Source organism: Polypterus senegalus, chromosome 6 (assembly GCF_016835505.1).
Source record: "Polypterus senegalus isolate Bchr_013 chromosome 6, ASM1683550v1, whole genome shotgun sequence".
Taxonomy (NCBI): domain Eukaryota; kingdom Metazoa; phylum Chordata; class Cladistia; order Polypteriformes; family Polypteridae; genus Polypterus; species Polypterus senegalus.
Window position 1 is genome coordinate 32,167,104 of NC_053159.1, and position 26,518 is coordinate 32,193,621.

The following is a 26,518-nucleotide window of genomic DNA, read 5'->3' on the forward strand; positions in this document are numbered from 1 at the left end:
TTTTAAGTGAAAAGGGGCTAAATTTTTCAACAACTTGTATTTAGACTAACTTCAAGATTCTAATCTCCACATAAGACAGGTGATCGGAAGTTAACTACTTGCCTCCAGGTGCTACAGGAGGCTCCCTGCTTAACTCTTGCGAAGAACGTGTCAAAACAAAGCCTCTTCGTTCAGACGGTTGAAGTCATAACATCTCCACATGGCTCTTACATTCCTGAGATGCTGACCTGGCCTTCGGCCTACAGTATATCATGAATTGAAAGGTCCGCTTGTCCTGAATATTTAGCGGCCAATCAACAGAATGATGGCAGATGACTTTAGGGTCAGGTCTTCATTTTGCACACTTTCCAGTGGCAGTGTACATAAACAGATTCACCCAAGGCGTGTGACACCTGGATACAGTATGTGTAGTCTTCAATGTCATTTTTCCATCCTTCCTGATAACTTTGCATTTTGAGATTTAGCTGTGCACAGTTGTCTTTCTTTTGGCCATGTCTCACTTGTTTTCCTTTACTGCCTGGTTTTAACCTCTAGATCTTTCTACTGCTTGTCACGCATGTGTCATCGGGGATACTCTTCCAAGCTTGACTGAATTAAGCAATGCACTCTGGGAAGAAACGGGGCACCTATGTTAACAGTATTGTCTCTTTTCCCTGCAACTCCTAGAAGATGACAAATGAGGATACCCAGCCCTGATCACGATGCCCTTTCCAGGCAGGATGACATTAAAAGGGTCTCACTTATGACCAGGAACAGAGGTTGAATGAGATCCAGAATGAGGACCTAGGAAATGTAATACTGGCAGAGATCTCTGCACTGGCTGATTTTCTTCTCTGTGTCTTTAATATTGTGCTGTTGCGCACCCTTTTTGCTTCTCTTTTGTTACAATTAAACAGGGATTAGTGGTTTGGTACCCAAAAGATTTTTCATGTTCCAATCTGTATCCCTTGCAATGGTCGCATGCTTTATTTTTCCAGACAGTGGATTAGTCACATATGCAACCACAATTCCAAAGATGTTGGTGTAGTAAGAGAAATGCTAATAAAAACAAAACGCAAAAGAGAGTGATTTGTATATTTACTTTGACTTGCATTCAAACATAAACAGTATAAAGACACGGTATTCAATGTTTTACGTATTGTATTGTTTTTTTGAAAAAAAAAAAAACTACCATGCATTCCAAAAAGGTTGGGATGGGGTAGTTGAGGACTAATAACAATGTGTCAAGCTGAAATAACAAGGTTATGTGAATCAGGTAAGGGAATCATGTTCTCATATATAAGAAGCTTTCAAGAGTAAGCATGGGTCGTTGCTCGCGAATTTGTCAAAAGATGTGTCAGGTGTCAGCGATGCCAGGGGCAAAGACCCGGCCGGGACGCCTTGAGGGACCGGAAGAGGGTCTATGCCCACCCTGGATCACGTGGGAGCCGCCATCCTGGTTGCTTTGGGGGCCACGGGTAGAGGGCTTGGAAGCCCAACCCTGTAGGGACCCATGGTCACCGCCAGGGAGCGCCCTAATGCCTTGGGGACCCTGGACCTCAGCACTTCTGCCATACCAGGAAGTGCTGGGGGGAAGAGGAGCAGGGACATCCGGAGAGCTTCTGGGAGAACAGCCGGCACTTCCGCCACACTGGGGTGTGTCCATGGATACACCTGGAGCCCATCTGGGATGAAATAAAAGGGACCGTCTCCTTTCAATCGAGGCTGGAGTCGGGTGGAGTCAGGACAAGGCGAGAGAGAGTGGAGGCGGCCCGAAGAAGAAGGCATTGTGTGGCCAGGACTGTGTGGAGGTTTGTGTGTGCACTTTTGAACTTGTAAATATAGTTGTAAATAAACGTGTGGTGGTGATGAACAACATGTCTGCCTGTCTGTGTCCAGGCCGCGTCCACACAGGGAATAATCTAACACTTTGAGAACAGCGTTCTCCACAGACAAATTGGAAGGATTTGGGGTATTTCACTCTCTACAGTGCACAATATAATTAAAAGATTCAAGGAATCCCATCGAATATCAATTCATAAAGGGTAAGGCTGAAAAACACGTTGGAAAGTGTGTGATCTCTGATCCCTCAGATGTCACTGTCTTAAATGTGCCTGTAATGGAGATCATGGCATTGGTTTAGGAATACAACTTTGTCAGTCAACACCATTCAGCACTACATCCACACGTACAAGTTAAGGCTTTACTATGCAAAGCAGAAGCCATACATCAAAGACTGGGAGAAACTCACAAACCAGATCTGTGCAAGGATCCAAAAAAAGGAATCAAGCCAAGCTTTTATCAGTTCAAGGGAAAAAGTGAGAACTGAAATCAAGAAATGAAGTCTTTAACTGGAAAAGAACCAAAAGAAAATGATCACTGGAAAATAACACGAATCACAGATACAACATACCTTTATATGGTCGCATCAATGGCATTATAGCATAACCATGAGAGGCTCAGTCTGGGAAACATCAGCATTAACACCATTGCCAGAAAATGGCAGCACCCACGAAAAAAACAAAATGGCATAAAAGTAATAAACTTTCTCAAAAAGTCTTGAATCACAAAATAAGTGTCAGAATTAAATTCCTTTGGTGTCAAAACCTCATGAAAGATGTATAGATTGTCCCAAACTCAAGGGGAAGCAAGAAAAATAAAGAAACCAATCAAGACTGTTTAATATTGAAAATAATAAGTAATATATAAAAATATATAATGTTTATCTATAAATTATATAGAATGAAATATAATATTTTCCAAGTAAGCTCTAGTGGTAGTTTTGTTTCAGACTTTTGGACTCTCATTTCTACCCACCTCTTCTGATTACCATATTGCCTTTTAATTCCTTGATGCTTGATTATTTTTTGACTTTCCAGTTTTGACCCATTTACGTCTTCAGGCTTAAGGCTTCAGTTCCATTCCCTGGCCTTTTTGTTCTCTCACAAAATTCCTCAGACACTTACATGTCTCTTAACAGCATAGCCCCTTAAGAACATTTCTAGTAGTTTGTTAAATCTATTCCTTGAGGTATTCAGGCTGTCCTTGAGGTAAAGGGTCTTCTAGCCTGGTACTAACTAGGTACACCTAATAAGGAGGCCACTGATGCCATTTTCTACCCACAAATCACAGTGGGTTTTCTGCAGGTACTCATGTTTCCCCCCACACATCAAAAGGCAAGGCAATTAGATTGATGAATAGATCTCTACTGGCCTGGCATGCGAGTACAGGCCCTGTTAGGGACAGGTTTCTAATCGAACGTTGAGTGCACCTTGTACCTGCTGGTGCAGGGAGAGATTCTAATTCCCATTGATCTACCAAGCCAATGGATAAATGATTATTTTGGATTTTAGATTTTTTCTGAATTTCATTTTTTTTACAGTGGATTCAGAAAGTATTTAGATCCATTCCCTTTTTCACATTTTGCTATGTTGCTTGTGCTAAAATCATTTACCTTCATTTTTCTACGCACATTAAGAAACAATCAATGCCCCAGAATGACAAAGCAATAACAGGATATTAGACATTTTTGCAAATTTCTTAAAATTTAAAAAATCCTGAAACATCACACTAAGACAAGTATTCAGACACTTTGCTTTGACACCTGAAATTTGGCTCAGGTGCATCCCATTCTGTTTATCATCATTACAGATGTTTCTTCACCTTGCTTGGAGTCTACCTGTGGTCAACTCAATTGATTAGATATGATTAGGAATGACACACACCTGTCTTTAGAAGGTTCTAAGCCATGAGGTTGAAATGAACTGCCTGTAGAGCTTGGAGAGAGGGAGAGGATTAGATCAAAGCTCAGATCTGAGGATGGCTACAAAGGAAATCCTGCAGAATTGAAGGTTTCCAAGAGCACAGCTGCCGTCACAATTCTTAAATGGAAGACGTTTGGAACATTCATTACTCTTCATAGAACTGGCCACCCAGCCAAACTGAGCAATCATGGGAGAAGAGCCATGAAAAGAGGAGTGAACAAGACCCCAATGGTTTGTGAAGATGATAGAAACTTCCAGAAGGACAACCACCACTGAAAAACTCTTACCAATCTGGACTTTATGAAAAAGAGGCCGGACAAAGGTCTCTCCTCAGTGAAAGAGCCATGGAAGCCCACTTGGGGTTTGCAAAAAGGCACCTGAATGACTCTCTGACTGTGAGAAGCAAGATTATCTGGTCTGATGAAACCAAGATTAGCATCATGTCTTGAAGAAACTAGGCACTGCTCATCATCTGAACAATGTCTTTCCAACAGTGAAGCATTCTGGTGGATGTATTGGGGTTGTTTCAGGAAATAGCAGACTAGACAGGGTTGAGGAAAAGCTGAACAGAACTAAGTGTAGCGATATCCTTAATGGAAATCTGCTCCAAAGTGCTCTGGGCATCAGACTGGGCAGAAGGTTCACCATCAAACAGGACAATGACCCTAAGCACAAAGCAAAAACAAACACTGATGTGGCTTAGGGTCAACTATGTGAATGTTCTTCAGCTGCCCAGCCACATATTTGGCTGACACCTTTATCCAAGGTGACTTACAATGTTTAAGAGACAATTGGTTACATTTCTTTCTTTTTTTTTTTTTCCTACTGGAGCATAGGCAGGTGAAGTGACTTGCTCACAGTCCTACTGGGTCAGTAGCAGGATTTCAACCCATCACCTCAGGGTTCGAAAACCTACTTACCTACTGCACCACACACTCGTACCCATTCAAACATCTCTGGAGAGATCCAAAAATAGCTGTCAACTGATGGTCTCCATCCACCCTAACAGAACTTGAAGGGATCCCCAGAGAGGAATGACAGAAATTTCCCAAATCCAGAGTTGTGAAGCTTGTTGTGTCAAACCCAAGAACACTCCAGGATGGGATTTGCTGCTAAAAGTGCTTCAAGTAAATCCTGAGGAAAGGGTCTGAATACTTGTGTCAATGTGATAATTTATTATTTTTTTTTTTATCTATACCGTATATATAAAAGTCAATGTATGTGTGTGTGTATGTATGTATGTATGTTCCAGCAGCACTTCCAAACGGCTGGAACAATTTTCATGAAACTTAGTACACATGTTTCTCATTGGCCCACTAAAAATACTGCAGGGTAAAATCAACCCTAACCCACCTCCTTCTGTGTAGGGTGGGGGTGATCGTGCACTCCTGTATGCATGTTATCATCCAGTTGATGCTCGGAACGACCACCAGTGGGCAAACTGGAGGTGACTGCCAGCATTCTTTATGTTTGAGCGCCATGGCACGCCCCTGTTGCTTTTGAAATTAAATAGAGTTTTTAATAAATGTGCCAAAATTTCTAAAAACTTGTTTTTGCTTTATCAATCTGGAGTCTTGAATATCATTTAAATTATTTTGTCCCCCAGTAAACGATTTTAGAATAAGGCTGCAACATACCAAAATGGGAAAAAAGTGAAGGGGTCTGAATACATTGTGAATCCACTGTGCATAGTGTACTTAGCACTCACAGGATCAGCTGTGAGGCCATGTTGGAAACAGAGAGGAGTGTAACACAGCAGTGTTATTACAATGCATCCCAAAATGTCATGCAACTTCTTTAAAACCTCTAATGTGGATGCTATATAAGCCCATGTACCCAGTCATTAATCACCTGACAGTTTTTGAAAGAGCATTCAGGACATACGGCAGTGGTCTGGTGTAAGAACCATAATATGCTTTTCTATTTGGCATCACAAGCCCAGAGATTTGCTCAGAGCAGCTCATCTTCATTTGTGTGTAAGTGTCAGGCAACAGCAGCTGTTTTCTTGGTAAACACTTTCACGAGGCACAGGGGTGTTCTTCACAGATGGTCTCAGTATGTCAGCTGCCTTTGAGTCCAATACAGCTACTTGTTCTTTAAACACAGCAAAAGCAAGAAGTTACCAGAGCATCACCAGTGTCACTTGTCATTGATTTTGGCCAGGACTGAATGGTTTCCACTTCATTTGTGTCATGGGTGCTCACAGAGAAAATGCTTCTTTCACAAATAAGCTTCTGATTTTGCAGAGCGGATGAAATGCACCATGCATTATGGGTAAGCAGCAGAGTGGCGCAGTGGTAGCACTGCTGCCTCGCAGTTATGAGACCCGGGTTGGCTTAGACTACGTGGGGTTTGCATGTTCTCCCCATGTCAGCGGGGGTTTTCTCCAGGTACTCCGGTTTCCTCCCACAGTCCAAAGACATGCTGGTTAGGTACATTGGCGATTCTAAATTGTACCTGGTGTGTGAGTGTGTGTGTGTGTGTGTGTGTGTGTGTGTGTGTATGTGCCCTGCGGTGGGCTGCAGCCCAGCCCGGGGGTTGTTTCCTGCTTTGTGCCCTATGTTGGCTGGGATTGGCTCCAGCAGACCCCCGTGACCCTGTAACGATATAGCAGGTTGGGTAATGGATAGATGGAAGAATTTACACAGGATTTGGTAGTAAGTTTCAGACCAATTGTGTTTCCCTGTAAACTTCACTAAAATACAGCGTCCTTTATGATGCTTGGGGCAAAGACACATTTTTCCTTGATATTCCCATCTGCTCCACAGTTAAAAATTACCAATCAAACAATTCAGATTTAATTAAAGTTCACATTACAGACTTTCATTTAATGGTATATGCATACATTTCGGTCACACCAAGTAGAAATGACAACACTTTTACCACCTGGTCACCCCCATTTGTTTTATCAGACAGTTGTGGTGAGTGCCCTCTTCTACGCAGTGGTATGCTGGGGAGGGAGCATAAAGAAGGACAAACTGGTGAGGAAGGCAGGCTCTATTGTAGGCACGGAGCTGGACAGTTTGACATCTGTGGCAGAGCGACGGGCGCTGAGCAGGCCTCCTGTCAATCATGGAGAATCCACTGCATCCACTGAACAGGATCATCTCCAGACAGAGGAGCAGCTTCAGTGACAGACTGAGGAGATCGTTCCTCCCCCACAGTATGCGACTCTTCAGTTCCACCCGGGGGGTAAACGTTAACATTATACAAAGTTATTGTCTGTTATACCTGCATTTTTATCACTCTTTAATTTAATATTGTTTCTTTGTATCAGTATACTGCTGCTGGAGTGTGTGAATTTCCCCTTGGGATTAATAAAGTATCTATCTATCTATCTATCTATCTATCTATCTATCTATCTATCTATCTATCTATCTATCTATCTATCTATGTAGTGCCTCACATTTCTATCTATCTATCTATCTATCTATCTATCTATCTATCTATCTATCTATCTATCTATCAGTTTGTTGCAGGTCCTAAGAATCTTCTCTGCCAAGTTTCTAATGCAGCCATCTTCAGCTCCTGCTTGGTTTGTTAGCTTGCCCCCTTAAGTTTTCTCTTCAGCACATGGACAGTATACTCAATTGGATTTAAATCAGATGACTGGTTTGGCCATTCTTCAATTTTCCTTTTATTAGCTTTGGAAAACTCCTGCGTTGCTTTAGCAGTATGTTTGGGATCATTATGCTGCTGTAGGGTGAAGCACCGTCCAGTGAGTTTGGAGGCATTTACTGGACCTTGAGCAGATCAGATGTTTCTATACACCTCAGAATTCAACGTGCCACTGCCGCCAGCAGTTCCATCATCATTGAAGAGAAGTGTGCCAGTACCTGTGACAGCCATACATGCCCAAGCCATAACTCCCCCACCACCATGCTTAACAGATGAGGTCTGCTTTGGATCTTGGGCCGTTCTTTTTGTCTCCACACTTTGCTCTTGTCATCACTCTGATCAGGTTCACCTTTATCTCATTTGTCCACAAGACCTTTATCCAGAATTCTGCAGGCTCTTTTAAGTCCTTTTTCACAAACTATAATCTGGCCATACTGTTTTTGTGGCTAACTAGTGGTTTGCATCTTGCGGTGTGGCCTCTGTGTTTCTGTTCATGAAGTCTCCTGCTGAGTCGTCTCTGATACGCATTCACATCTGCCTCCTCAAGATTGTTTCTGATCTGAAAGGCTTTTGGGTCTTTTTCTTTATCACAGTGAGGGGACTTCTGTTATCTTTCTTGGCCTTTCAGTTCCTTTGCGATTACTGAGCTCACCAGTGCGTTCGTTCTTCTTAATGATATTCCAGACAGTTGATTTAGATCATCCTAATTTTTCACCGATGTCTCTAATCATTTAATTCTTGTTTTACAGCCTCTTAATGGCTTCTTTGACTTGAATTGGTGCAGCTCTTGTCCTCATGTTGACCAATGGCAGTAACAAACTCCAAAGGGAAGAAGCAAGCAGAGGCATCTTATGAAGCAATGAAACCTACCTGCGGATTCTCAAACACTTATGACACCAGTAGTCCCAAACATTATGGTGCCCTGAAATGGGGAGACCATGTAGAAAAGGTGTTGCCATTTCTACATGCTTCAACAGAAATGCTTGTAAATACCCTTAAATGAAAGTGTGCAATGGGCACTTTAACCTCATATATAACCTCATAAATATTTGATTTGCAATTTTAAATTGTGGAGTTGATGGGTAAGTCAAGGAAAAATGTGTCTTTGTTTCATACATTATGGAGGGCACTGTAAATATTTCAAAGAATAAAAGTATAGTGTGTCCATTACCAAAAAATAAAAAAGTAAGGGAAAGAATGAGGGTTGTGGGCAAGTAGAAAGAAAACCAAATCTGGGAAACCCAGAAAAGGGCATAAGAAAATATATGTAGAAAGTAGAAGGAGCCCTCAAGTTTTGTTACTCACAGGCCAGCTGCTAACATGTCTGCATTGGAAAGTTGCCTAGTCATTAATGGGCTCAGTTGTCAAGGAGGTGAGGACAGTTCTATGCATTTAGGATATGATGTTCTTCTGTCTTGTCCTAGTTCATATAGTCACCATCCCTGGATGACCTACCCTTCACAGAGATGTGCACCAAAGGTTAAGGTCTGGCCACAGTCTGCAGCCTCAGCTCCATTACTGATTTTTAAAAAATACTTCAAAAAAACAACCCTGGCATTTAAGGAACTGGTCCAGTGCCACTGAAGAAGCTGAGCCGTGCCAAGACTTGCAAGTGAAAATTGAAAGCTGCCACATTGAGTCAGTGCATATAAATGAGAGGAGTTGTTTAACTTTGAAAAATGTCAATTGACAAAAGGAAATGAATGAACTGGGGGCCAGCAACAACAAGTGATCTCCTACACAATGCAGGCACAAATGCCTTAAACATTACTAAAGAAACCCAGTGGCATGTCCATCCACTTCATAGAAAAGAGCTTCTAAAGATGCGGCCAGTGACAAAATAAAGGTACAGATAGCTGCTGGCACATTTTACCTTAATCTTCCAGAACCGTTCCTGGGAAAAGCCCTAAAAGATTTACAAGTACTTCACTTTCTCCGTCTCATGAGCAATGCTATCATGCAGAAAAGAAGGGCACTGGCCAAAATACAAGTAAGAAAGAAGCAACCATTAGAATATATCAAGATGACTACTTTAACATACAAGCAGACTGGCTGGAAACGTGATTAGGCAACTGAACAAATCTACATCTTTGTAATGTGATCCACTTTAAGAGTGTATATGTCCATAGGAGGGGAAGTTCAAAGAGCCTAAATCACAAAAGCCCAAATAGCACAATAAAGACAAAGAAATTCTGTTGATGGACGAGAGCAGTTCCTAAGTGAAAAAAGTGTCTTATCCTAACCAACTCACTTGTCTGTAGACTAACAAAAATGACACTAAACATCCTCATAAGACAGCAATGACATTATTTCATACACATCTCTGAAGACACACGCAGTTTACAGCAACATTTCCAATCTCCTTCCTGGTGAGATCATGCACACAACTCACTAGAAGGGTGCTGTAATGACCCCGAGGGAAATGAAGACCCAAGTTCTACTTCCACACCTTATCACCAACAAATCCATCCGCTAGGATATCTCCATACATCCAGTCTTTGGATAAGCCTGCATAGTGTTCAGGGAGTGTCACCATCTTATGTGGAAAATATCTCAGTAGCTTTGATTTAGAGGTAAACACAAACTCTACAGAAAACAGGCATGGCCGATAATCAACAGTGGAGGGGAAGAAGAGTCTGCAGTGCTGGGCAGATTGCATCAGTGCAGATGGCAGAACCCTGTGCTTAAATCTCCAAGCGTGATTAACATTCAATATTCTGTATGTACAGTATATAGATAGATTGATAGATAGATAGATAGATAGATAGATAGATAGATAGATAGATAGATAGATAGATAGAAATGTATAACTGATAGGCACTAGATAGATAGATAGATAGATAGATAGAATAGATAGATAGATATGAAAGGCACTATATAACTGATTGATAGATAGATAGATAGATAGATAGATAGATAGATAGATAGATAGATAGATAGATAGATATGAAAGGCACTATATAACTGATAGATAGATAGATAGATAGATAGATAGATAGATAGATAGATAGATAGATAGATATGAAAGGCACTATATAACTGATTGATAGATAGATAGATACATAGATATGAAAGGCACTATATAACTGATAGATAGATAGATAGATAGATAGATAGATAGATAGATAGATAGATAGATAGATAGATAAAGAAAGGCAATATATGATTGATAGATAGATAGAGAGATTAATCTTTATTGATAAGGAATCAGAAGACTGTAGCTATAGCTTTATTTTGCATATTCTGTACCCCTATTTATTTCTTATACATACAAATAAATATTCTACGTTATTACTTTTCAAGTTGTAATAAATTTAGCAAAATACAGCAAAGGAGAAAGTCTTTTTAAATGTCTTACATGTAGCGGGAATACTTGTGGTACTGATGGTCTCAGGTTCTTGGGTGCTTCCCTCTTCCTCACCACTTTCTGGCGGCTCTGTAGTACACAAGAACAAAAAGAAAATTATTAAAATGTGTTAGAATTCCTGATTTGTAGCTGCATGCCTGCCAAACTGCTACTCGGCTAAATAAGCCAAGGACATGAAGGTCACTACAAACAGACAGGCAGCCACCAAGCCCCAAAGTCTGCAGTTAAGAAACAACATCCAGACATTTACGGATCACAAGCTTTCTTATTCACTATTGTTGTGAATTATTTTTTCTACATTTAAGAACTTGTTAGTCAATGACTAATTTTTTTTATATAAGTCACATAATTTTGTCTTTGGTAATCATAACCAATATTTACAATATATTACACTTTCTAGAGAGACCACAAGTGCAAATCTTCATCCATCCATTTTCTAATGCAAAATCAATTCCAGCTGGAAGCAGGGTCATTAAAATAATCAAAAAAATTACCATAAAAGTAGTTTTTTGTGGCCATTCTTTTATATTTGAATTGAAATAATCAAGGTGGCAAAGCCTATTCAAACCAAAAAAAGATCAACAAAAATCAACTATGTTTTTAATTTGAAATCTTAAAATAATTCAATAAAAAGCACCCATCCTAAATAACCCATCCTTTTTCGCTAGAAAGTGTAAAGCCCTCAGAATCAAATTGAGCAGAGAAAGACAAAGATGATGCACAGAAGCACAATTTAAATAAGCATGTCCGCGAGTCGCCTCTTCAGGATCTCTTTAGTGGACTGATACACATATTTAAAGTTTTCATAGAGGCATCATTAGTTCTGATGTGTGAGAGCTCAGAATCAGACGGGTTTTTGGGTGTGTAATGCTAATGCACAAGTGTTACCTGCTCCAGTGAATTCAGAGTTCAGAGATAACCCCGAGGCATAAGCAGCTCAGACTCAGACTACGGCCACACTGATACATTTTCTTTTAACTCTTTGAGGGCCGAATATTTTTTCCAAAAAACTAAGTTTTCTGAAAAGCACACAATGCACTAGTTTCACACATAAATCAACATAAAATGTCTGTTGCTACATGCTACGGCTTCTGTTGGCACCTGTTCGGCATCTCTTGCTGCAGTGGCTGCACAGGGGCAGCCTAATGGCCAGTAGGAATGCATGGCACGCCGGCAACAGTGGCAGTCGCAGTGTGATGCAATCTGGTTTGTACCTTTCGTCATCACAAGTGGTGGTCCTCCTAGGTGAACGCTGCTGTAAGCGTATCATCTACGTGTTCAGCACCACGATCAGCTGGGGACCAATAGGCTGATGCTGGTACCTCTCTTTCATTTTCGATATATATCTCCAGATCACTTGCATCAACCTCAGGCTCTGAAAGTCAGAGTGCGATTCAGCGATAATACGTCCACGGAGTATTTTGCTTTGCACATATGCTTTAGTATCTCCAGATGTTTGCTCTTCACTTCTCATGCATGCGCAGGGAATCGAGGTCAAATCAACAAAGTTACTTAACTTTCCTTCAAGCAAAGAGAATCAAACTAAAAAGTAAGGGCGAGTTTTGTCGCAATTTACAGCTGATTACCATCCTCTACCCCTGAAGAGTTAAAAATGATGTTTTTAAACAAAAACTATTTCCATCCTTACTAGCGTTTTGTCAATATTACGAAAAGGATTTACTACTTTTTGATTAATTTGGAGTTTGCTTCAGATTCAGATAAAATCATAACTTCTAGAGCTATTGGACGGATGCCCTGCACCTTGTGTTTATGCTTACAGTTGAGTGCTATGGCACTAATGTTTTGATTGATGGATTCTTTCAGTAATCCTGTAGCCTTGGCCTTGTGATTTTTCAATGCATTCAAGCGGTTCGCTCCCTTAACTACACTGATATCAGCTTTCCTGTGGAGAATTCGAGTGGTACCCCTGCTTTATACTGAAACTTACCCTTCTCTGGTAATTACTTTTCTGTGCATTTTAATAGTACTAATTCACATAATTTGCTATATCAGAACCACCAAAAGCATTATTGTATGTCTCCTCTGAAGAATCTTTGGGTCACTGTAAGCACTCAAATGTGCTCAGCCTCAGCCCTGTTGTGCCAATCTATTTGTCAGTTTTACTATTTTCTGATAAAGCATCGGATTCCTACTATGCTGATATATTATATTGATGAACTTTCTATGTTAAATGCTCCACCATCCAATAAATATTTAATTCTGATGCTGTTCCCGGAAAAACAACAGAAACCTGACAATATCTGACACACTGGAATAAGCATCGGAATAAAAAGAACAAAGAGATAAGTTCAGTCCTGGGACTGTCACTTAGTGTAGTTGTTCTCAAAGTATTTAAGATGACAAGATTACAAACACCAAAGTATCTCATATATAAACATCTATGCGTGGAAGTTTGTGTGTGTCTGTCTGTCCAGCCCGGAAATGAGGAGAGGTGGAGTCAGGGTGAGAGCTCCACCACCGAGGACACAGAAAACTCACTTAGCCGCTAATAACACAAGCGAGGACAGCACATCAGCAAAATGAAACCTCCGAAGAAAAACAAAGTCACTTAGCCGCTAACATCGGCAAAATGGTATCCCTCTTACTTTTCCTCCCACCGCTAATGCACAAGCGATGCAAGCACATTGGCAAAACAAATCCTCCTAGGAGAGAGATGCCCAGAGCAGTTCCTTTCAATTATCTGACAACTCTACATTTCAACTTTTTTTCTGACGATTTCAATAGTTTCTAGGACCCCAGGCTTTTTACAGCACAGGCTGACACAGCTAGCAAGGGTGCACACCCCTGATGAGCCCCAATTAGGGCAAACCATGTGTCATGAACTGAATGTATTATTTGACAGGTATTGTATCACATAACTAAGATATGCTTCTCGCAACTGAGAGGATGTGGCAGATGTTTGCTGACTGGCTGACCAACCACAATCATTACCTGGTAGGTGACTACCCAAATAATCAGATTGAGATTCAGACCTATGAATGTATATACAGTGGTACCTCGGTATACGTCTGCTTTGGAATAAGTCCAACTTGGTATACGTCCTGTTTGGACACGAAAGATTTTGGTTGGTATACGACCTCTGTTTGGAATACGACTCACGTCAGTGTGCCAGCTGCTAGCATTCAGTGAACAACCCGCGCTATAACTCTCTGTGAATTTTCATGTGTGTGGTATAGCGGGTCCACAGATCCTGTCAAAGGCCAGCTTTAAAATAAATAATCACCGCGCTCGCGGCTTGGTGAGGGGTCATGGTGGTTATGTGGCTCAAGGTTCTCAGGGCGATTCGCGATGTGGGCGTTTCTCACCTAAGTGCACAGGTGAGAGACCATCCGCATTTGTGATTGTTCCTGGGGTTGCTTATCTTGATATATAGAAGCGCGAGTCGGATAGAAGGGGAGGAAAAAGAAAGAACGGATGGGAGGTAGAGAGTGCGTGCGTGAGAGAGAGAGAGAGAGAGAGAGAGCTCGAGAGAGAACGCAAGAGCGCATGAAGTAGCTGAATTAGGCAGAGTGAAGGTCAGCTGCAGTTAATGTGACTCCCCTGTTGGGAAGCAGGGGGGCTGCCAGGTAAAAAGGCACCAGGCTTCTTCTTGTTTGTTTTTTTTTAAGAATGCTTCCTGCTCTATTTTAACCTCATTGTTTTTAAGAAGACTTTTTTCTATTGTTTTTAACCTCTACGTTTCACTTCTGATTTTATGGATTATTTATTAGAACTTTGGAGACTGCACTTTAATTTGAACACCTTGTTTTGTTAATTGTTTTAATAAAAGCACTTTGCACTTTTTCACCATCCCTTTGCTTTGTTGTTACCGATGAGCTTAGCAGTGAAGCACATTACCGATGGTGTAGGGTTCAAGGGCTCCTTGACAGCAGATGGGAGCATACAGCAAACCCGCATCGTCATAACGTGATTTTGTGTTTTTTCACATAAATTTGAATTGATTGTTGAAAAGTATGAAGGTGGCATTCGTATCCGTGACATGGCTGTTGTGTACCGTTTGCCGAGAACGATGGTATCTACGATTGTGAAAAACAAAGACGTTATTAAAAAGTAAAGTGAGGTTAAATTTTTATTTATTTTATCTAATTGCTTTTGTATTTATGTATTTTAGTATTAAGCAGTGTTTAAATTATTTTATAAATCCCCATCAATGTATAATATGCCAATAACAATAGGATTTTTTTTCATGGGAATGGATTAATCATTTTCCCATTATTTCTTATGGGAATAATTAGTTTGGTATACATCCTGTTTGGTATAAGTCAAAGGGTCTGGAACGGATTAAGGATGTATACCGGGGTACCACTGTATATATTTTATTAAAGTATATATATATATATATATATCAATTACATTCGTATATTACAGTTCTCTGAATAACTAAAATACTGAGATGTATACGTGATATCATTTTCATGATGATAGGAGTTAAAGCACGTTATTAAACATGTGTTTCACTTGATGAAATAATTTATTGCAGCAGTACAATCAGGGGCGGCTCTAGTCAAGCACGCGAAATTTGTCAAGTAGGGTAATAGACAGCTGAAAGGTTCTAGTGACTGTAATTCTCCTGTAGCTTCAGGGGTGGCACTGTGTCCAATTGCAAAACCGAGCGGAGAACTTTTATGAGGTACTTCCTCAATCAGCAGACCTGATGACTGACAACTATAACACCTCTGACATCACTTCCAGTGTCTGTCCACCTGGACCCACCTCTTCCTGCTGGAAAGACTGATCACCTTTGTCAGTCCTAAGCTGAGCTAGCGTCTGAAAAGAAATCTCTGTCTTTATTGCATTATTATTATTGTTATTGCATGTTTTTTCTTTGTTTTGCAATTCAGTTATACAGGGTTACCAGGCTGGTACCCCAACTCTTTATTGTGTTGTCTCTTTTCTTCTACAAAACATATATAAGCATAAACTCCCTAATACAATAATCAAATTTTTTACATGTGCTAATATCAAAAATGCTAAGATTTATGTGCATCCTTGCAGGATTTGCACTTGAAAGCCCTGGATTTTAACCAGTGATCCATAATAAACAGTCGGCCTTGAAGATGGACACACTGACAAAATTGATACATTGCAATGAACAACGCCGCTGGTCACCAGCAATTAACTTTTTACTTTTAGAAAGAGTCTGCTCTCTGGGTGGATGTCAAGATAGATTTAAAAAAATATTCTCACATAGTGAAAACATCTGGCAAAATGGGATGAATGCTACAAGGTTGAAGAAATATGAAAACAGAGACCAACTGCTCTAAGAAAATAGGAGCAGAGTTGAAAGACAGTGTCCACAAGAAAGTCAGGGCACTGCACTGTGTGTTGATTTTCTTACAGCTATTACACAAATACATAAATAAGTAAATAAAAATTAAAGTAACAGAATACTATTTGTTTGAAAGATTCGAGCATTATTTGGCTGAGATACAATGACTGCCACCATGAAGACCAACTGACTTATGCCTCTGGACAGCATGTCACCTATTCAATCTGTCCCTAAGGCTACAGAAAGTGCTGCTGTTGTGGAAAACATCCTGCATTGTTCCTGTTCTAAAGAAGGCAGGTGTCTCTTCACCTAATGACTAAAGACCAGTGTCACTTCTCACATCATGAAGATCTTTGCAAGGCAGGTCCTATGTGGTAGACCTATGGTAGACCACCTGGACCCACTGCAGTTTACCTATTTGACAAAGATTGCAGTGGAGGATGGAATTAACTGTCTGCTCTAGAAAGCTTATTCCCACCTGAACAAAGCTGGCAGCACAGTGAGGATTATGGTTTTAGATTTCTCCGGTACTTTCAATACTATCCAACCATCTCTATTAAGGGATAAACTCAGAGATTTGCAGGTGGATGACCTATGCTGTCCTGGATAATGGACAATGTGTCAGGCAGACCACAGTTTGTGAGGCTCAAGGACTGTGTTTCTAATACGGGAAACACTGGAGCATCACAAGGACAGTTCTGTCTCCTTTACTCTTCAATCTGTACACCTCCAACTATAAACAGCAGGTCATGTTACTTACAGAAGTTCTCAGAAGATTCTGCACATATGGGGTGTGCTGATAAGGAGGATGAGACAGAGGAGAGGAGTCAGCTGGAGAGCTTTGCTTCTTGGTGCCAAGAGAATTGTCAGCGTCTTAACATCAGAAAAACCCAGGAACTGATTATTGATGGCTGCTACACCAAACAGACTCTTAGTCTGGTCACCATTCAAGACGTGGATGTAAAGGTGGTCCACTCCTACAAGTATTTGGGGTTACATATCAACGACAGGTTGGACTGGTCTCAGAACACAGAGGAACTATATAAGAAAGGGCAGAGCAGGTTCTTAAATCTGAGAAGACTGCATTCCTTTTATATAGGAAGTGACATCCTTCACGTCTTCTACAACTCTGTGAATGCCAGTGGGATTTTTTATACTTTAGTGTGCTGGGCTGAGAGAATTAAATAAAACTGAATGCCATTATAAACAATGCTGCACATCCTCTCTCTGACAGATCAACCAACACCAAGGACTTTAAGCCAAGAAATTATTCAGCATAAGTGTGTCCAGAAACGCTACAGTAGCTCTTTTATAACAACAGCAATACATCTGCATAATGCCTAACTGGGACCGTGCCTTTCCAAGTCAGAAGTGTTCTTTTCTTACTTTTTAAATTTTTCTTCCTCTGTAGTCATTCTGGTGTGTTCTGACCATACTGTGTGTGTATATGTTTTTTTTTATTTTTCTATATATTTATGTGTTTATTTATTGAAAGAGCTTATGCAATAAGTCAAATTTCCCCCCTGAGGACAGATAAAGTTCTTTCGATTGTGGTACCCGGATGGAGGTGGTACCCAGCCGGGACGCCCGAGAAGACAGGAGGAGGGCTTGTGCCTCCTCCAGAACTCGAGGGGGAGACTTCCATGGGGGCCGCGGGTAAAGAGCTGGGAAGCTCGACCCTGTAGGGACCCGGGGTTACCGCCAGGGTGACCCCAATACCCGGAAGACCCTGGACCTCAGCACTTCCGCCACACCAGGAAGTGCTGGGGGGAAAAGGAACAGGGACACCCAGAGTGCTTCCGGGGAGACAGCCGGCACTTCCGCCACACTGGGGCGTGTCTGTGGGAGATTGCCAGAAACACACCTGGAGCACATCCGGGTGCTTATTTAAAGGGGCCGCCTCCCTTCAGAGGGGGACAAGAGTCGGGTGGAAGAATTGGACAAGGTCTCTAGAGAAGGCAGGAGGCGGCCTGAAGAAGAAAAGAGAGAGAGAAGGCATTGTGTTGGCCTGGACTGAGGGGTATTGGGGGACTTGTGAGTACTGAACTGTAAATAAGAATGAAAAATAAACGTGTGCTGGGTGACATGAGTGTGTCTGCCTGTCTGTGTCCGGAGCAATGTTCACACTATCTGTATGGTTTGCAGACCACATTTTGAGAATCAGTGACTTATGCTCTATGAATATGCATTCATGAAGAAAGGCAGAGAGTTCAGTCTCTAATACTGATTCTGTGCATGACTCCAGGAGAGTCACTAAGACTACCATGAATTCAGGTGAATTAATATGTAAAAAGAAATGTGCTGTACACTGTAAAAATTCTGTATTTGCGTAAGCCACCCAAATTTGGATTACCCATTAGAAACAGAATGACTGCCTTAATAAGGCAGTACTGCATAATAAACAAGAATAGTTGCATCAAAAATTTGAAATATTAAAATGTGTTCTTTAATTCTAGTCTAAATATTCTCAATTGTAATAGAAATTTGTCATTTTCCACCTTAGTGGGCTAGATCCCTAGTAAAGGGTCAAAAATAAAAAATAACATCATATTTATAATCACTGACTTTGGATTAGTCTAAAATGATACCCCACATGCTTGTGTTTCAAATTTGTCCTTCTGGGAGTGACTCTTAGAGGGCTAGGACAACCAGCAAAGAATTAAACTTCAAAAATGTTACCATATTCTAGATCAACAATTTCGAAATATCATAAAACAGCCCTCCATTTTCCATCTATCTATCTATCTATCTATCTATCTATCAATCTATGTATCTATCTATCTATCTATCTATCTATCTTTGTTATCCAAGCCAGACAGTACAATCTATCTATCAATCTATCTATAACTGTCTAAAGCACATGTGGAAGTACAGCCTGTCTTATTCATGATTCTTGGTCATTTATCTTACAATTCTTTCATGTTAAAAGTAAATCATTACTGGTGAACAAGGACTCTGTCACTGATGAGTCTTGTGTTCATCATATAGTACAATAAAGTAATGCACTCATTTGTAATAGAACATATTCATTGTTTGTTTTGTGCAATTCATTATTGGAATTGTTTTAAATAGAATATTAAACTAACACAATTATGCATCTTTGCATTTTTAACAAATTAAGTCACACAAAATTGAACTTTCAATTATTTGCTTTCAAGTTCATTTTAACACACACTTTTTTATGGTTGATTGCATCATTATTCAACAACAAGACACAAAATATTTGTTAATTGTATTTTTTAAATAAATCTTTACCCAAGAATGAGGTGTAAGATTTAAATTCATTTGATTCACAAACGGAATCATTACTCAAGATCAAGGTGTATGATTTTCATTCATTTGATTTGTGAACTGAAGTATTAACCCTAGATGTGCAAAATGCACATCTGCTCTGAAAGTTTTTTTCTGATGCTTTTCCAGAGAAGCCTCTGCAGTTCAGCGTAATGTTGCTCAGTAACAGTCTGCTCGTGGGGAAACAAATCCGTTAATGTCGAGAAATGTGATCGTCATTGTCCTGATGTTCAATATGATCTTATATGTTTTTATCAGCTTAAAGAAAAAAAAATCACAGAAACCATGCACACAGTTGTAGAATAAATACCAGAAATACATACTCTATTCATCACAGTGCCACTCAGCAGACTGATTAAGAAGATTGTAGTCATACGATTTGTAGCAGGATAGTCAATAACTACACTCTACTAACATGCTATTGACCAATTTTGTGTATTTCTCATGTATTATATATCTTTCTTCCAACATGGAATGCTTTTGAATGAGATGGCACAGGTCCAGAGTCCTTGTTTGAAATTTCAATACGGTACTTGGTTTGCGTGTTCTTGCGTCTAAATGGGCTTTTCTGACTGCAGACTGGTTTTCCCAAAAATGTGCATGTTAGATTAATTGGTAACTCTAAAGATCTGTAGGAGTATGCAATGGTAAAACCAAAGTGTGCCCTACGATAAACTGATATCATGTCCAGGGTGTGGTCCTTCCTTGTAAACAGTGCTGTCAGGGTGGTCTCTGGCCCCTGTGACCTATAAGGAATGGAAGGATTCTTTGGAGTAGGTAAAAATGGTGAAGCAATGGTCCGTGTTGTGATGCTGTAGAGATTTTGGTTTGATTCCCAATCTTGTAAATGTCTATGAGGAAGTTTACATGTTGTACCCATGGGATTTCATCTAAAAAGAATTTTGGACTTATTTTATACTCTAAATAGGCCTCGTGTTTGGCTCTGCGTCCTTTTCCATTGTTGCTTGGATCCTGTCTTGCATATTATGTTCTTGGGAATGTTGCAGTCTCCCCAAAGCATGTATTTGAATAAACGTGTTCACAAAATGGATTAATAGAAGTGTGCTTCAATGTTGCATTTTAGAATCCTTTCATAAAATAAAATATAATTTTTGAAGAATATTAATAATTTTGCTCTAAATGTATTATGTAGTTATGTAAAGCAAAGATGATTTTTCACTAATTCTCAATTTTCTAAACCTTCTTAACATATTCCAGGGTTTTGTGGCACCAGAACCTAACCTTTCAATAAAACGTGCAATGTAGGAACCAGTTGTTATTTCTTCTTAGGCCATACCTATTCATACCAGAGAAATTTAAGGAAACCAGTTCACCAACCAGAATATGCTTGGGTTTGATGTGGGGAATCTGCTATGGTGATCCATCAGGACTTTAATAAAATATGACACATTGGATGCTCTCCTACGTTATAAGATGTTTCAGATGTTCAATTTATACACTTTTTGTTTCAGAAATTTATATAGATAGATAGATAGATAGATAGATAGATAGATAGATAGATAGATAGATAGATAGATAGATAGATAGATAGATAGATAGAGATAGATAGATAGATAGATAGATAGATAGATAGATACTTTATTAATCCCAGAGCGAAATTCACAAATATATATACATATAGGTATAATTGTACCCCTTTAAACCATGATAAGCAAAAATGAATATTCTTAAAATCCACATCCAAGCTTGTCGTTGCAGATTGCAAGCAGTGACAACCCAGGCAACATCTCTGTGCTACACGTTTCCGTCTTCTTACCTCCAGAAGCTTCATCTGCTATGAAGTCTTCGTCATCCGATTCGGCCATATAATGTTCTCGATTTCGTTTTACAGTCTCCAAATCCTCTGGCAGTGAGACTTCTCCCCATACTTTTGATGAACTGGTCACCTGTAGATAACAAACAGAAAAAAATTATTAAACTGTTCCGCAGTTGTGGGCCTCATACCCTTCACAAGACAAGCTCAAGGGCAGGCCTTTCAGTCCCTGAAATGACAAAAACAGCAGATTTGTTGTGACTTCCCAGTGCCACTAGGAGGTGGTATGTTTGAATGACCTTTCACTGAGGATATCTGACACCAGTCATGACCAAAACCCCTGTCTCTCAAGCTCTACTGAGCACCCTGTTCTCTAAAAGACTGACAATCACACCACCTCATGCAAACAGTTCACTGGTCGCCTCTAATGAAAAGAATTTATCGACACAGCAGTTTCCTTTTGAAAATGTCCTAGTAGTATTATTACAGGCTGCTCGGTCAGGAGAGAAAGGGATTTGGTGGGAAGATCAAGTTATTTATTAGCTGGAGCCGAGTAAATGGGAAAAACCTTCGTGATGGACCTAAATGGAAATGGGGACTGGCATGTCATGCCACCTGGAAATACCAAGTGTGGCAACCTGCCAAGGATTTACTGCAACAGTTAACTCTTACAGTTCTGCTTTCATGGCCTACAGTCACTCTCTGTATGTGATTCACCCACCACTAATTCTGGACAAGGAAAGAAGAAAAAAAGACATGAGGCAGGTTGACACAAGATTTACATGACACAGCCCCCTAGTAAGACTGGACTCCAGGATCAATGGACAAGAAATGTCTAATGCATCTCAGTGGGCTCTAGAAAGTGGATCATGGGGAGCATTAGTGCTGTTGTTTTCTGCTCCATCACTCCTCTGTTCGGAGAACATGTGCCATATAAGTCGGAAAAGACCAAACACCCTACACAATGGGCTTACTGGAGTGGAAAATATTTGTAACAAAGACCATCAGGACAGCAAACTAAACAACACAGAAGAAAGGGTGTGGATCAACTACGGAGGTAGAAAGAGCAAAGAAACTTAAAGTAGAATAGCCTGAGTTTTAGAATGGTGTCCCCTAAAGGGGGTAACTCTTTTGGAAGTTGGATCAGGAACCTTTAACTCATGGCTGCTAACGGACACACACACACAAACAGTGGGGGCTCATCAGAGGGATAATGGGAATATTCTAGAGGAATCAAATCCAAACAGTTTTGCATTTTCATTTATATTTACTTATTTAGCAGACATTTTTATCCAAAGCATTTTGCAAAAAGGCCAACATAATTGAGCAAACGTCAGTCTGGGGGACAGTTTGGGAGCAAATGTTAGAGGAGAAAGTTATGAAATTGATCACCACAAGTGAAGAGCTCAGAAAAAAATACAAGTGAGTTACAACTAAACAAAAACCTAAAAGTCAGATGTAAATTCACAGAACGACGGTGTCTTGAAACACTTCCTAAACACATTGAGGGGGTTAACAATTCGGATAAAGGTGGACAGCTCGTTCCACTAGCTAGCATTCACACATGAAGGGTCTGAATTGATTATACTACATAACAAGCAGCCTTTACTTTATAGAATTCTTTTCATATTGAACGATACAAATCAATCAGTCTTTATGCTATTTAGTACATTTCATTATACAGCCTTTTAGAATTGAAATGTTTCTGTTGGTGTTGCTGTGCATGTTAAAATTTGCTGCATTAAACTTGGGCTTAAGAAGCACTTTACTAAGACATTCAATCAAAACAGACTCAGTGTCATACACGTAAGACCGAAATTTTCTAGGATTAGTGACACCAAGATCAAAGTTTTTGTATGACGTCAAAAGAAGGAATTGACTGAAGATGAGAATTTCGATGCCCAGTTGAGTTGAGTCGCAGTCCTTTAAGACTATTTGCAGGAAGTTCTTGGGGAACCATAAGGCAGATATCTACCAAGAAGCAATGGATAATTTTCTGACTTCTTACAAAGTCATGAGATGTACTGTAGCACATGTTTAAAAGTGCATTTCTTGAAAATTCAACTGCAGTTTTCGCCTGGAAATCTGGTAGCAGTCAGAAATGAGTATGACAAATGGTTTAATCAGGACATTTCTGAAATGGAAAAGCAATGCCAAGGCAAGTGGAGTTCCAGTATGCTTGCTGACTACTGCTGGAACCTAAAGACTGACCTTCCTGACACCAAGAACAGCAAAAAATTGTACACTCCTACCTTTTAGATGAGATGTTTTCCACATTTACTATATATACATTATATATAGCTGTGTAAGCCGTGCTGTAAAAAGCCCTGGTTTCTAGAAACTATTGAAATCATCAGAAAAAACACTGAAATGTAGAGATGTCAGATAATTGAAGGGAACTACTCTGGGCATCTCTCTCCTAGGGGGATTCGTTTTGCCGACAGCATGTACTGTATATTGGCGGTGGGAGGAAAAGTAAAAGGGATATTGTTTTGCCGATGTTTTCACCTTGCTACTGTATTAGCAGCTAAGCAAGTGTCTGTTTCTTCGGAGGTCTCGTTTGCTGACGTGCTCACCTCATTGGTGTATTAGGGCTAAGCGAGTTTTCTGTTTCCTCAGAGGTGGAGCCCTTATATCGTCTCTACCTGTCACTTCCGGTCTAGACAGGCACACACACACATTTCCACGTGTAGACGTTTTATATATATATACATATATATATATATACTGCTCAAAAGAATTAAAGGAACACTTTTTAATGAGAGTATAGCATAAAGTCAATGAAACTTATGGGATATTAATCTGGTCAGTTAAGTAGCAGAGGGGGTTGTTAATCAGTTTCAGCTGCTGTGGTGTTAATGAAATTAACAACAGATGCACTAGAGGGGCAACAATGAGATGACCCCCAAAACAGGAATGGTTTAACAGGTGGAGGCCACTGACATTTTTCCCTCCTCATCTTTTCTGACTGTTTCTTCACTAGTTTTGCATTTGGCTACAGTCAGTGTCACTACTGGTAGCATGAGGCGATACCTGGACCCTACAGAGGTTGCACAGGTAGTCCAACTTCTCCAGGATGGCACATCAATACGTGTCATTGCCAGAAGGTTTGCTGTGTCTCCCTGCACAGTCTCAAGGGCATGGAGGAGATTCTAGGAGACAAGCAGTTACTCTAGGAGAGCTGGAGAGGGCCATAGAAGGTCCATAACCCATCAGCAGGACTAGTATCTGCTCCTTTGGGCAAGGAGGAACAGGATGAGCACTGCCAGAGCCCTACAAAATGACCTCCAGCAGGCCACTGGTGTGAATGTCTCTGACCAAACAACCAGAAAGACTTCATGAGGGTGACCCAAGGGCCCCATGTCCTCTAATGGGCCCTGAGTTCACTGCCCAGCAGCATGCAGCTCGATTGGCATTCGCCATAGAATACCAGAATTGGCAGATGCACCACTGGTGCCCTGTGCTTTTACAGATGAGAGCAGGTTCACCCTGAGCACGTGACAGAAGTGAAAGGGTCTGGAGAAGCCATGGAGAACATTATGCTGCCTGTAACATCATTCAGCATGAGCAGTTTGGTGGTGGGTTAATGATTGTCTGGGGAGGCATATCCATGGAGGGTCACACAGACCGCTACAGGCTTGACAAAGGCACCTTGGCTGCCATTAGGTATCAGGATGAAATCCTTGGACCCATTGTCAGACCCTATGCTGGTACAGTGGCTCCTGGTGCACACAATTCCTGGCCTCATGTGGTGAGAGTATGCAGGCAGTTCCTGGAGGATGAAGGAATTGATACCATTGACTGGCCACCACACTTTCCTGACCTAAATCCAATAGAACACCTCTGGGACATTATGTTTTGGTCCATCCAATGCCACCAGGTTGCACCTCAGACTGTCCAGGAGCTCAGTGATGCCCTGGTCCAGATCTGGGAGGAGATCCCCCACAACACCATCTGTCATCTCATTAGAAGCATGCACCGATGTTGTCAGGCATGTATACAAGAACACAGGGGCCATACAAAGTGCTGCGTATAATTTTGAGTTGCTGCAATTAAATTTTGGCAAAATGGACTAGCCTGCCACATAATTTTTCACTCTGATTTTTGGGCGTCTTTGAATTCAGGGCTCTGTAGGTTGATCATTTTCATTTCCATCAAACGATGTGGCATCCTTTCGCTCCTAACACATTACCCAGTCTATATCAGTATAGATATCCAGGAGGATTTCTTTTTCCCATTGAGATCTGATGTGTTTTCAAAGTGTTCCTTTAATTTTTTGAGCAGTTTATATATATATATATATATATATATATATACTGGGATTCACAGTTAGGTATTTTTGTTTGTAATGTCTAATTTCATGTCATGTATTTGCATTTACGTTTTTTCAGTTTATTATGTACATTTTCCTTTGTGCTCTTTTTTAAAGGAATGTGACTTTGGTTATGTCCCATGTGTGTGTCGTGGGTGGCTCCCCAAGGGGCCGGTCCACCTGCCAATCACCGATAGGAATGGCCCTTCACCCAATTTAAGGGAGGGCTTCCCATAGTTTCTGGCGTTTCATTGCAAATGAGCTAGGGAGTAAAGTGTTACTTGAGATTACTGTGTTTTGTGTTTTTGCTTCTTGATTTCTAATATTTCGTCCCTGTGCTCTGTCGTCTGACTTGGATTCTGTTTTTGAAGTTTGCTTACTGAAAAAAGTTTGTTTGTTGTGGACTACCTTGCCCTTTTCAGGCAATTTCTTGTACTCTTTGAAACTTTATGTATTGCAGAGCCTTTTGGAAGATAAACCTTATTATTTTCTTAACATTTGACAAGGCCCTTTATGGTTTCCAGTCAGGGTTTTTGACGGTATTTTCCCCCTTCTAGTAAGCAACTTTGGAAAGTGTTTTGGTACCTGCGCTTCAGAACTTCCCATTTTCATGACATTATATACATATATTTTTTATGTAGTGTGTCACACATGTGTGAATGGGGATCATCTTCCCGGCTCAGTTGAAGTAAGAAATACCATTCAAGGACTAGAGGGTGCAGTCTTGGTAATAGTATTGTCTCTTTCCACCACAGCACTAATAAGATGCCCAGTGAAGGCACCCAAAACCCAACTGTGATTCCCAGAGAGACCTGCCCCTTCTTTATGAGACAACACAAAAGGGATGGCCTTGAGAGGGGGCATCCAATTCCTGACCAGAACTCAGTAACAAACAAGCTCCCATGAGAGATCTGAGACTTAAAGACAGTAGCAGAGAACACTGTGGGCTAATTTTGTTGTTGGCGTCATTTTTGTTGTGCCCTTGTGCACCCTTTTGCTCTTTTGTTGAAATAATTAAACCAGACTACTTTAGTTGGTAGCCCAATGATTCTTGCTGCTTCACTCTGGTTCCCTACCACCATTCACATGTCTAAATACACATTTATTGTACATTTTAATTGTG

The 26,518-nt window shown here is 40.5% G+C and overlaps 1 protein-coding gene across 10 annotated transcripts in view; it reads right to left on the reverse strand.

The window, feature by feature from the left end:
* The window catches only part of hspg2 (heparan sulfate proteoglycan 2), a 516,773-nt gene that overhangs the window by 378,945 nt on the left and 111,310 nt on the right, over positions 1 to 26,518 (reverse strand). For all 10 annotated transcript variants that reach the window (XM_039755775.1, XM_039755773.1, XM_039755774.1 and 7 more), the window contains exons 2-3: positions 21,087 to 21,216; positions 10,720 to 10,797 (exon numbers count right to left, since the gene is read on the reverse strand). In XM_039755775.1, the coding sequence (XP_039611709.1) occupies positions 10,720 to 10,797; positions 21,087 to 21,216 (208 nt within the window). The remainder of the gene's footprint in view (positions 1 to 10,719; positions 10,798 to 21,086; positions 21,217 to 26,518) is intronic.